Here is a 12,320-nt window from a genome sequence, read left to right as displayed (position 1 = left end):
TCTTGATTTGAATTTCCCTGATGGCTAATGATTTTGAACATTTTTTCATGGGTCTGTTAGCCATTTGTATGTCTTCATTGGAAAAGTGTCTATTCATATCTTCTGCCCATTTTATGATTTGTTTGTTTCTTGTGTATTGAGTTTGAGAAGTTTTTTGTAGATCTTGGAATAACTTAACCAGAGACGTAAAGGATCTATATTCTAGAAACTACAAATCACTCTTGAAAGACATTGAAGAAGACACAAAAAGATGGAAAAATATTCCATGCTCATTTTTTTTTTTTTTTTTTTTTTTTTTTTTTTTTTTTTTTTTTTTTTTTTTTTTTTTTCTACACTTTCAATGCTATCCCGATCAAAATACCAATGACATTTTTCAAAGAACTGGAACAAACAGCCCTTAAATTTGTGTGGAACCAGAAAAGACCACGAATCGCCAAGGAAGTGTTGAAAAGGAAAAACAAAGCTGGGGGCATCACAATGCCAGATTTCAAGTTGTACTACAAAGCCGTGATCACAAAGACAGCATGGTACTGGCACAAAAACAGACACATAGACCAATAAAATCTTTTTTAAAAAAGAAAACATTTTTATGATTTTAGCAATTTTCATTTCTTTCGCTGTCATTATATATTTTAATCTTACTATATAAATCTTACTAAATATTCTAGTTTTCTTATTTCTACAGTATCCATTCTGTTGTGTGGTGTGTTTTTTTTTAATTTTATGTAAGTAATCTGTGCACATGGGGCTCAAACCTACAACCCTGAGGTTAAGAGTTGCACACTCCACTGACTGAGCCAACCAGGCACCCCTGTTGTGGTTTTTTTTGAAGGAGATTTTTTGTTTAAGAGAATCATGGAGTAAATGAATCTGGAAAACTTCCCCCCATACCTTTCTCTAGAGCCTACAGGTCAGTTCTAGGCCAAATGAAAGTGGTATACTATCATACATATGATGAAATTCAATAAAAATGTGTTGAATGAATAAATGGTACTATTATCAGTAAGTTTTTTTAAATCAGAGATTTATTGACAGCAAGGTAAGAACAAGAATTAAACACAGGTTAGCCTGATGGATAAAGGATAGAATAAAAAGAGAAGGGACACAGGTGGGAGAGGTCACCAAAGACTGATTTTACTTATTTCCCATTTTACTTTAAAGTCAACAATAGCTGTCTTACTTGAAATCATTTACTATTCCTGATCCATAGTTTTTAGGACAAATCAATTACCCATCTCTGATGAACTACTCACTTAATGCTTATCGATTTTTTTATTTTAATTTTTTTATTATGTTAGTCACCATACAGTACATCCCTGGTTTCTGATGTAACGTTCCATGATTCATTAGTTGTGTATAACACCCAGTGCACCATGCAATACGTGCCCTCCTTACTACCCATCACCAGTCTATCCCATTCCCCCACCCCCCTCGCCTCTGAAGCCCTCAGTTTGTTTCTCAGAGTCCATAGTCTCTCATGCTTCATTCCCCCTTCTGATTACCCCCCCTTTCTTTATCCCTTTCTTCCCCTACCGATCTTCCTAGTTCTTATGTTCCATAGATGAAAGAAATCATATGATAATTGTCTTTCTCTGCTTGACTTATTTTGCTTAGCATTATCTCCTCCAGTGCCGTCCATGTTGCAGCAAATGTTGAGAACTCGTTCTTTCTGATAGCTGAGTAATATTCCATTGTATATATGGACCACAGCTTCTTAATCCAGTCATCTGTTGAAGGGCATCTCGGTTCTTTCCACGATTTAGCTATTGTGGACAATGCTGCTATGAATATTGGGGTGCATATGGCCCTTCTCTTCACTACGTCTGTATCTTTGGGGTAAATACCCAGTATTGCAATGGCTGGGTCATAGGGTAGCTCAATTTTTAACTTTCTAAGGGACCTCCACACTGTTTTCCAGAGTGGCTATACCATGATTATTGATTTTTAATAATGGCATTCTAGAATATAATATGATCTCTTACCTCAGATCAGAAAAAAGCTGTTTGCTATTCTATTTTCACTTTAAAGTGTTCTATTCAAAGTCTTTTACCATAAACTTCCACTGGGTAGATAACATTCTTCTGTAAATTATTTTTCAATGTCTAACACAACTGGGGGTTTTTGGAATATTCTTTCTTCTAGAGTCTAATAGATATTATATCCAAAGGGCTTATTTGACCCTTCTCTCTTATGCTGATCCTGGCCTATTAAGCTTTCTGCTGGTCATCTTATACATAGACTTCTGAAGGTCTGAAAAGTCCACACCTCCCTGGATGTAAAAAAGAATAAGATTGAACTATTATAGAAGATGGAAGAGTACTGTATGATTTCATATTTACCTTTCTTCTTAAGAGAATTTGTTGTGGTATCCAAGTCTCATATTAAGCTACTTCCCACAGACTCTCCTTGTGGCTGTTGTTGTTGTACTTTTTAGAATATAGTAATACAGATAAAATTTTCTTGTCTCCAGTGCTAAGGAGCTATCTATTTAATTGAATTTTGTTTTTTTTTTTAAATTCAGGTTTATTTTACATAGAATAAAATGTACAGATCAATGAGTTTTGACAATGTATGCGCTCATGTAACCATCACCCAAATCAATACATGCAACATTTCCATGGATGCTGAAAGCTTTCTTGTGCTCTTTTCCATTTAATATCCCCAGTGAGAGGCAACCATTCTGATTTCTGTAGATTAATTTTGCCTGTTCTTTTTTTTGTAATAATATTTTTTATTATATTATGTTAGTCACCATACCATACATCCCTGGTTTTTGATGTAAAGTTCCATGATTCATTAGTTGCGCATAACACCCAGTGCACCATGCAATACGTGCCCTCCTTTCTACCCATCACCGGTCTATCCCATTCCCCCACCCCCCTCCCCTCTGAAGCCCTCAGTTTGTTTCTCAGAGTCCATAGTCTCTCATGCTTCATTCCCCCTTCTGATTACCCCCCTTTCTTTAATTGAATTTTGTAGCAAATATTGCTTGACAGAAGCAAGGTGACTTGGGAATTTTTTTTCATTCAAGTGGTAAGTGATGACCTGATATTTATTATGATTGACAATATTCTGAGACTTAACTCATACTTATTCTTTTCACAGGTTATAGATTATACTTGTCATGTTGGTCAAATAGCCATTATTTTGTCAAGGTAAGGTTTTTGCTTTCCTTTTTAGCAAGGTGTAAATTCTCATTATTCTGTAGTCTAGGTGAGAACAAATAGGAGGACAGTGCCCTTCACTTCCATTGAGTCTGTCACTGCTAGGTCCTCACAGAGCCTTACTGAGTTGGAAGCAACAAACATATGATCATTGGAACCATATTCCCAGATAGAGTAGGCAAGCAGATTTGGATTTTAACCTTAATTCTTCCATTTACTCTATGTGACCTTCAACAAATATTTCACTTGAATTCTTAGGACTTCTAATTCCTTTTTATATCATAAAGAGTTAAAACAGATGGCTTTCAAGATCTCATCCACCTTTATAACACTGGATGAGAGTCTTACAACTATTTACCCCTAGAAGGGTCTGGATCTCACCTAAGGTAGTGGCCATATCAGAGTTGACGTTAGAGTTTGTAACTTTTACTTCTGGATCTTTTCCTCTTATAGGGAGCTGGATGTATTTAGCTGGATAAATAATTGGTTATTTAAGGGTATGGTTTGAAAAATCTCCCAGGAAGGGGCTGATGAAAATGAAGTTTTTCCTGGTGGTCATGTAAAGTTAGCACAGAACTCCTTATTAGATTTTTTCCTTTCACTTTGACCCACACCGAAAGACTCTCTGGCACTCTTTTAGGGTTCATTAATTTAGGTATGAAATGCATTCTCCACTCCACTTACCCAACAATTGGACAAGAAGTATATGTAAGGTTTTTGAGGCATTTTTCTTGAAGAAATTGTATATATATAATATTTGTGGAGAGTGGAGGGGTGGTGGAGTCGGGAGAAGAACAGAGTATTTTGTGAAGGGGAAAGGCCATAAAAATGCCTGAATATTAGGGTGATAAGTTTTTTTTTCCCCCGTCCAGCCTGATACCTTTACTGTTGATGATACCTGTATTCTGTCTGGGCAATGTCAGTGAATGTTTCCACAACTTCAGCCAGAGCCACAGGTAAGCAAGGACCAAATCGATCATTTCCATGGTAGACTATACCTTTTCTTTTCTATATATAGAGATGGAAAAGACTTTCTACATAAATTCTGGCCAAGTTGCTTGTATTTGGAACAAGGTTCTATGGGACCTTGGTGTAGTCTATAGAACAAGGCATAGTCAAGGCAAAAAATACATAAGTAGAAATATAATGCAAAGTGACTGGAAGATAATGCATCTGTGAGAAAGAATAAGGTGTTATGGGCAAGGGTTAGCAAAATGATAAGTAAAATTGCATACTTAATAAATTTTGTTGCACCAAATGGGTATCTCTCTAGTCATATCTGTAGTAGTGGTCCTGTCCATTGATTCTCTTCTTAGGTGTATTCTGATGTACTCACCACCATCAGCCATGGCTGAAGTGCCTTCTGCCAACACATCAGTCTGTAGCACACTTTATTTTTATGGGATCACCATTTTCCTGACCAGCTTTCTCCTCAGTCTCCTCACCATTGTGGTATGGTGCCACCTGCTTTTATGGAAAGAGTGGGGATTGGGAGGGATGGGGCATTACTCCCAGGGACTGGGAAAAATGGGATGGAGAGGCATTTCTTAAAGTCCTAGAACTAAGAAAGTAGCTAAGAGATATTTATAGTTTAATTACTACCTCAGTATTTGGACTTCCCAATATTAAATTATTAGTGGGGAAAGAGTCTACAGTCATTATGTAGGATTTATGCTCACCCTAGGACTAATTAATATATATGTTCCTGTGGATCATCATGGAAGACCAGACCAGAAAACTAGTATATGTCAAGTATGTCCTTTATACAGGATAACACTCCAGAACATGGGAAATGTGCTTTGATTTAATTTGATAATTTTCCAAATAATGAAGGAATTTTCTTTTCTCAATCCTTTATTAGCTATAAATGCATTTATGCTGTGTCTAACTGGGGTTAAAGTGCTAAGTGGCTTAGGCATTTACTAAATACTCACTTGACATCATCAGAATGGTGTACAATTGAAACAATTAGCCATGGAATAATATGTTATTTACACATAACTGCCTATTACAAAATCAGCACACAAGCAAATATGCCTTTTTATTTGCCATATCTACTTTTCAGTGTCATTTTCTCCTCTCTTTATATGCTGGTTCAAGGATTACGAACTGTCTGCCTGCAAGCCAGATTTATTCCACAGATATGTTTTGTTTTGCTAGTGCAGCTGGCACTTGTGAACCAAATAAAATTATGGAGAGTTTCCTTTGATAATTTAAAATAAGTTATAGAGCTAGCTTATATCAGCAACTTTGTAAAGAGGGCGAAGTGAATAGTTTATATTAAGATGATTTTGATGATCTACATTTAGAACTCATTGACAAGAGAGACAGGTATCCCAGAACCTGGCACCCGGGAGATTCTTGATTACTTCTTTAAATAACGCAAGCTTCAGTGGGCATTCAGAATCAGAACTGATTCTACTAGACATAAATATTCCCAAATAAGTAAAAGCCTCCTTTTGACTCCTGTGTCTGTGGGGAAAGTAAACTACATGGCTAAACTTAATTAAATAATAGGCTTATTAACTTAAAGAGTGGGTTTGGATTATTAAGGAAAATTTTTATTTTTTTTATAAAAATTTTTTATTATGTTATGTTAGTCACCATACAGTACATCCCAAGTTTTTGATGTAAAGTTCCACGATTCATTACTTGCGTAACACCCAGTGCACCATGCAATATTAAGGAAAATTTTAGATTTGTCAGATTTGTTACCAAGATTATTACCTAGTTTACTCCCCACAGAAAGCACGCTGGGGTTCTGAACTGATTAATATTTGTTTCATTAGCTTAACCTTATACAGATAGCCCCCAAATGGAAGGGGAAGAGAGTCTATTTTCTGTCTAAGGGCAAGAAGAGACTTCCTAAAACTTCTTTTTGCTTGGAGTTGAGAATTTAGGCTCAACCATGGTGCTGAAGTGTTTATTTTAAGGGTATTAAGCACAGAGTACTTCCTAACATATTCTCTAGTAAAGCTTTTTATTTATTTTATTTTTTTATTTTTTTATTTTTTTTTTAAAGATTTTATTTATTTATTTGACAGAGATAGAGACAGCCAGCGAGAGAGGGAACACAAGCAGGGGGAGTGGGAGAGGAAGAAGCAGGCTCATAGCAGAAGAGCCTGATGTGGGGCTCGATCCCACAACGCCGGGATCACGCCCTGAGCCGAAGGCAGACGCTTAACTGCTGTGCCACCCAGGCGCCCCTCTAGTAAAGCTTTTTAAAAGAAGGTCTGGTTAGATCTTAGCTTTAACTTCCCATACATATTGTGATTAGCCTCAGTTAGGAAAGAAAATAAAGAAAAAGCCCAAGAGTTGATGTAAAGTTTATGTATTGACCATGGTAACCATGGATTTGGCTAATATCTGTCCTTTTCCCCTGGCCAAGCAAAAGTTCGCTCTGAAGATAATTTTCTTTCAGAAAAAGCCAGTCTTATATGGTAAAGACAGGAGAATGAGTTTTTCCTGCTGTCAGATCCTGAGAGAAGTGATTCCTCTACAACAGTAGGAAGCTAGAGGCTGGAAAGTTTCACCAAGCCTTAGGTAAACTACTCACTGAAGTACCCATGTTTAGGTCCTACTCATCCAAGCCCAGACTCTGTATAAGAAGTTTGTGAAATCAACTGGCTTCCTGGGAAGTGAACAGTGGGCAGTGATTAACATTGTGGAGCAGCGAGTACGCTTCTACCCAGTGGCCTTCTTTTGCTGCTGGGGCCCAGGTGGGTATCTTAATGGGAAGAGCTGGGTAATGATAAGGATACTTATTGGGTTCTGATCAAGCAAAGTGGTCTCGCCAAGAAGGATGACGGCAACTTGTAAAATTCTGTCCAACTGTAAAATCTATGTTGGTCCCACTTTCTTCTTTTACTTCCTCTGTTTTAGAAATTAAGGTAATTAGACAAAAAATGCAGCCTAAGAGAGGGAACATCCTGACAGAGCTCAGAGATATTAATACCTGCCCTTCCTACTACACAAAGTATAGTGAGGATCAGATTGGATAATGTTTATGAAAAAGCCTGGTAAATTCTGAAACACTAAGAAGTGTAACTTATCTCCCCATAGTGTGTCTTACCATCATTGCTACACTATTAACCTGCAAAGTTTAGTCAGTGAGGGTAAGAAGTTGGAGACCAGAGGCCCAATGGTTTATGTAACTGGTTAATCTCACTCCTAGTCTTCATTATGCCTATACCTTCATTTCACACGGTGTGTAGGCATATATACTGGGGAATTTTTAAAAAGATTTTATCTATTTATTTATCAGAGAGAGAGCAAGCAAGAGAGAGAGAGCATGAGCAGCAGGAGCCGCAGGCAGAGGGAGAAGCAGGGAGCCCGATGCGGGGCTCGATCCCAAGACCCTGGGATCACAACCTGAGCTGAAGGCAGGTGCTTAACGGATGGAGCCATCCAGGCGTGCCTATCCTGGGGAATTTTATGCTGAGACAGGTAGGGCTGGCAAGAAGATTTATACTTTATATTTTCACAGCTGTCATTCTGATGATCATAAAGTTGACTAAGCCACAGGACATGAAGCTTCACGTGGCCCTCTGTGTTCTCCAGGTAACATCTTCAACATCTGTTTTCACACCTTCTTTCCTGTTCTCTTACACTGACATTACTCAGTAAGCACGATTTTTTCCCTTAGCATGTTTATTTCTGTGTTGCAAAAGAGAAAATGTATTATTTATATTCAGTAATGAAGAATGTGAAGTTTTCCTCACAGATGAAGTAGATACTTTGTGAAAGTGCTGCCGTGCATTCCGGAACACATGTGTCTCTAGTTAACTTCTTTTTATTAGTGTGTTTTTAAGGGATGGGTAGCAAAAAAAACAAGATCTACCAGATAATGTTTTTATGAAACACTGACAGTGACAATTCTGTCCCACCCAGAGTGAATTGAATGGGATAAATTAGCTATTCTAAGTAAATGGGGAGAGAGGAATACAGAAATAGAACAACTCTCTCTTTTCCTCTTTTTGTCAGACTTATGAAGCCTCTTTTGGGTTATCTTTCTATACCAATAGGGCATTTTTCTCAAGCCTGACCTGGGAAGTGGAAGTAATAAGGAAGGGCATTGAAACCAGTTCATTTTCCTTAGGTATATGCCAAGAAGTATTACCAACTCTCAGTCATCCATAGCAAGGTACAGTGTGAAGAGTGAGTTCAGGAAGAGCTAGCATGGGAAGAAATCAGATAGGGAGACAAACCATGAGAGACTCAGGACTCCAGGAAACAAAGTGAGGGTTACAGAAGGGGGGGGGTAGAGGGATGGGGTAACCAGGTGATGGGTTAATTAAGGAGGGCACATGTTGTGATGAGCACTGTGATGAGCGACTGATGAATTGTTGAACACTACATCAAAAACTAATGATGTACTATATGCTGTCTAACTGAACATAAAAAAAAAAGAGCTGGAAAGTTATAAAAAACTGACACCAGACCTTGCTGTTTGAGATAGAACAAATATAATAGTGCTTTATAAATAAAGGGAATGGGGATGAGTCCCTGGATCTCTGCAAACCTGAAGGATGGGTTCCATCACTTCATCTCCTCCAGGCTCTAACAGCATCATCCCAGGGTCTGCTCAACTGTGGAGTATATAGCTGGACACAGTACAAGTTCTACCAACTAAAGCAGCAGGCTCGGCGTGATGCAGACACCCAAACACCATTATTATGCTCACAGAAGAGATTCTATAGCAGGGGCCTAGATACAATGGAGTCTACCCTTGCTTTTGCTACCAGCCCTCCACCATTCTTTGAAACTGTACTGGAACACCCAGAAACTGGAATTATTCCACACTAATGGATTGAGAAGAGTGTTGGGGAACAACATCTCAAGCCTTTTTCCAACCATACCTTAAAAAAAGAGGATGTAGTGCTGTGGTTAGTAGCTTTTCTTGTTGAATTCAGCAGGATCTCTCTGTTATTCTCAGATTCACTAGTGATTCTTAAAGTCTTTATTCAGAGAGGTGAAGCCACTTTCCTTCTAAGAGGTAGGCTCCTATCACTTCAGTGAATACTAGTTTTGTTTAAATCTCTTCTAGGTAAGTTCCAGGTTATTATATATATGTGCCGTTTCCAGGCTCTCTACCCTGTGGTCGTGGGGGAAGTAGGGTGGCATGCAGCAACTTGCTCAGATTTTGCTAGTTTGTTCTCTCTGAAGTTGGACAAAGAAAGTCCTAGGTTTCTGTTCTTTGAAGAGTTTTCGAAACTCAGAAGAAGCAAGGACAGTAACTACCAAAAAACTGACAGTGGGATCCTCAGGCACATCCTACTCTCTTATTTGTTCAGTGCTGTTCTAAGTCTTGACAGTAGGAACCATCTGCTCTAGGAAATTAAGGAAATCTTATGAAGTTACAGGGGATAATCAGATTTAAGAGAAATCAGTATTGAAAGAAACTTTAGGTACCAAAACTCTCAACTCCCATTTATAAGCAGAAGTCCAGAGGTGGGTTTCATAGTGCCTGGGCATAGAATTAGGTTGAACCATACAAACTTAGCATTTTTGTAGATGAAAATGGCCTAGTATCATCAATTTTACATGTTTTAACCTAACAGTAAGTGTTCAATGTATGTTTATAGAATAAATGAATGAATAAGTGAATGAATGGCTAGAAAGAACCTTTTAGGAAAGAAAAGATTCCCAGACTGCAGAGCCTCAATCACTAGTAGGAATGTCTAATCTGTTTCTTCCTCCTCCCCTCCCCCTTCTTCCTCCTCCTTCTCTTCCTCCCCTTCTTCTTCTAAAAATTTTATTTATTTATTTGAGAGAGAGAGTACAATCAGGGGGTGGAGCAGAGGGAGAGGGACAGGCAGACTCTATGCTGATCACAGAGCCCGACATAGGGCTCGATCCCAGGACCCTGATATCATGACCTGAGCTGAAACCCAGAGTTGGACACTTGACTGACTGAGCCAACCAGGCACCCCTCTTCTTCTTTAATCACAAAACAAGTGATATTTGGTCTTTTCAGTTAAGTTATGAACAAAGCCAGTCTGAGGCCAGGGCATCGGATACTATGATGCCAAAACAAAAAAGAAAAGCCAAATGGACAAAGTGGCTGGAATGGCAATCAGCTAAAACACCTGGAACTAATAATGAGATGCTTCTCACCTGATATACTCCTTTGGTCTGTCCAAGGAAAGATTAGACAAAATTGACAGAGTATATTACAATGGTGAATTAGATAGGATACTCTGAAACATAAATTCCAGAGATCATTCCAAAGTAACTCTGTAGAAATGTTAGGGAGCTTGATAGCAGCTCTTTAGTTTTGAGGCCATGAGCTTCACCCTTACTGTGGAGGGTGACCTTGCCTTGTTATGTCAAGACCACATCTTGAGGCCTGTCATTGCCCCAGCCTTGGAAGCCTGATTTCTGGATAGCACAGAAGAAGAAAGATTACTTCACAGAGGGAGCTGCTTTAAGTTCTTTTAATTTACAAATGAGTAAGGATTCAACATTTGGAGAGACAGATGGGAAAAAAAAAAAAAGAATTCTTATTTCCATAGACCTTGAGGGACACCAGACTACAGAGTCCAATTCTTAAAAAGTTTTTTTAGTGGGGTGCCTGGGTAGCTCAGTTGGTTGGGCATCCAACTCTTGATTTCATGATCTCCACATCATGGGATTGAGCCCCACATCAGGCTCTGCGCTCATTATGGAGTCTGCTTCTCCCTCTCTCTCTGCTCTTTCTCTCTCTCTCGCAAATAAATAAATAAAACCTTTTTTAAAAAGTCCTTTGTGTCACTTCATATTTGGCTTTATTACCGGAAAAGGTAATTATCAAATGTTTGTCAGGTTTGTTCATCTTGCTTCTCTGATGAATTTTTTGCATTGACACTAATCTTAGATCTTCTATGGATGTAAGTAAACAAAAAGATAGTAGGAATGAGAAATAGTAAAAGGCTAGGCAAGATCCAGATTAGGATTATAAGATTTTTGTCATACTGAGAGAGGGCACACATGGAGCTGGGCCACTATTCCAACTGTCCCCATAACCCTTATATTCACGCGTTGGAGGGGTGTAGATATAGACACAGTGATATTTATAAAATTATTGCAAATACCCCTCCATGACACTTGTCCAGGTTGTAGTCATAGTGGAGTATAGTGGTAACTAAGCAGGTTTGATTAATAGAGATCTGTGAACCATGTCAGGTACCATCCCTCTCATCAGCTCTGTCTGTGGCTTCAAAAAACTCTCCACTCCAATACCACATGTCCTACATGGGGAACTAAGTAATGTTTGATGTTTTTCAATTCAGTCAACAGCCTTTCACATTTTGCATCTCTGGCCTTACACTTACTGAAGGCCTTAATCATCCCTTTAGATTCACTGCCAGTTTCCAAACCTATCCCCTTTGGTATTCATGTAATGATATCAACTTTCCAGGCAACCTTTTTGCCCTTTCCAAAGATTTTAACGCTGATTCTCCGCACTTCAGCACCAGCCCTGGTAACAGTAACCTTGTTTTTTGTAGGGAATGCCATCTTGCTTGTAGGTATCTGTCTGGCACCACTTGGAAATGCCATTACATTGTTCTAGAAGGTCACACTCATCTACTCTGACGCATCACAGTGTAGAAATTTGCAGGTTTTGTAGAAGGATCCCAAGTGTGCAATCTGAACCTTTCTTCAGCTGGCATGAGGGCAGACAGTAGTGATCCTTTTAATAATCAAGGACACCGCCACAATCGCATTCTTTTCCTTTATCTACTGTCTTTTTTTTCCCCCAGTATGGCTTTCCAAAGGAGAGTTGGAGCTCAGATTTTTTAAACAGACAGTACCCTTTGTGTCTGTGAAACAGCTGGTGGAAGTAGTCAAAGCTGTAGTTGCTGAAGCCCATATCTACAATAAGAAATGCATGCATAAGACAGAGGTTCTGGCCATGATACTTGGAAGCCATATGGTCATGCTACATTCCCAAGTTTTGGCCAAGTCATGAGACATAAAAGCTATGAAATGTGGTATATTTTCATGACAGAAAGATTCAACACTGGTTGAATTCTTAGCAATGCAGATACCACTAAGAAATGCATGGCTCTGGTACTTCCCAAGACTTTGGCTACTGATCATATGAGCAACATTATGTTTCACCCTTCTCAAAAGATGCCAGTCTCTCTAGCAGTTAAAAATTTTAAGTGTTTCTCG

The 12,320-nt window shown here is 38.6% G+C and overlaps 1 protein-coding gene across 1 annotated transcript in view; it reads left to right on the top strand.

Annotated features, from left to right (window-relative positions):
• The window catches only part of TMEM116 (transmembrane protein 116), a 70,883-nt gene extending 58,769 nt beyond the window's left edge, over positions 1-12,114 (top strand). The window contains exons 6-12 of the mRNA XM_034637965.1: positions 3,106-3,155; positions 4,037-4,120; positions 4,481-4,616; positions 6,739-6,883; positions 7,651-7,724; positions 8,721-8,930; positions 11,977-12,114. Coding sequence (XP_034493856.1) covers positions 3,106-3,155; positions 4,037-4,120; positions 4,481-4,616; positions 6,739-6,883; positions 7,651-7,724; positions 8,721-8,930; positions 11,977-12,114 — 837 coding nt within the window. The remainder of the gene's footprint in view (positions 1-3,105; positions 3,156-4,036; positions 4,121-4,480; positions 4,617-6,738; positions 6,884-7,650; positions 7,725-8,720; positions 8,931-11,976) is intronic.
• Positions 12,115-12,320: the final 206 nt, after the last annotated feature.

This window comes from Ailuropoda melanoleuca, chromosome 12, assembly GCF_002007445.2.
Source record: "Ailuropoda melanoleuca isolate Jingjing chromosome 12, ASM200744v2, whole genome shotgun sequence".
NCBI lineage: Eukaryota > Metazoa > Chordata > Mammalia > Carnivora > Ursidae > Ailuropoda > Ailuropoda melanoleuca.
The sequence above is the reverse complement of the archived record's forward strand: the minus strand, read 5'-3'. Positions and strand labels throughout refer to the sequence as shown.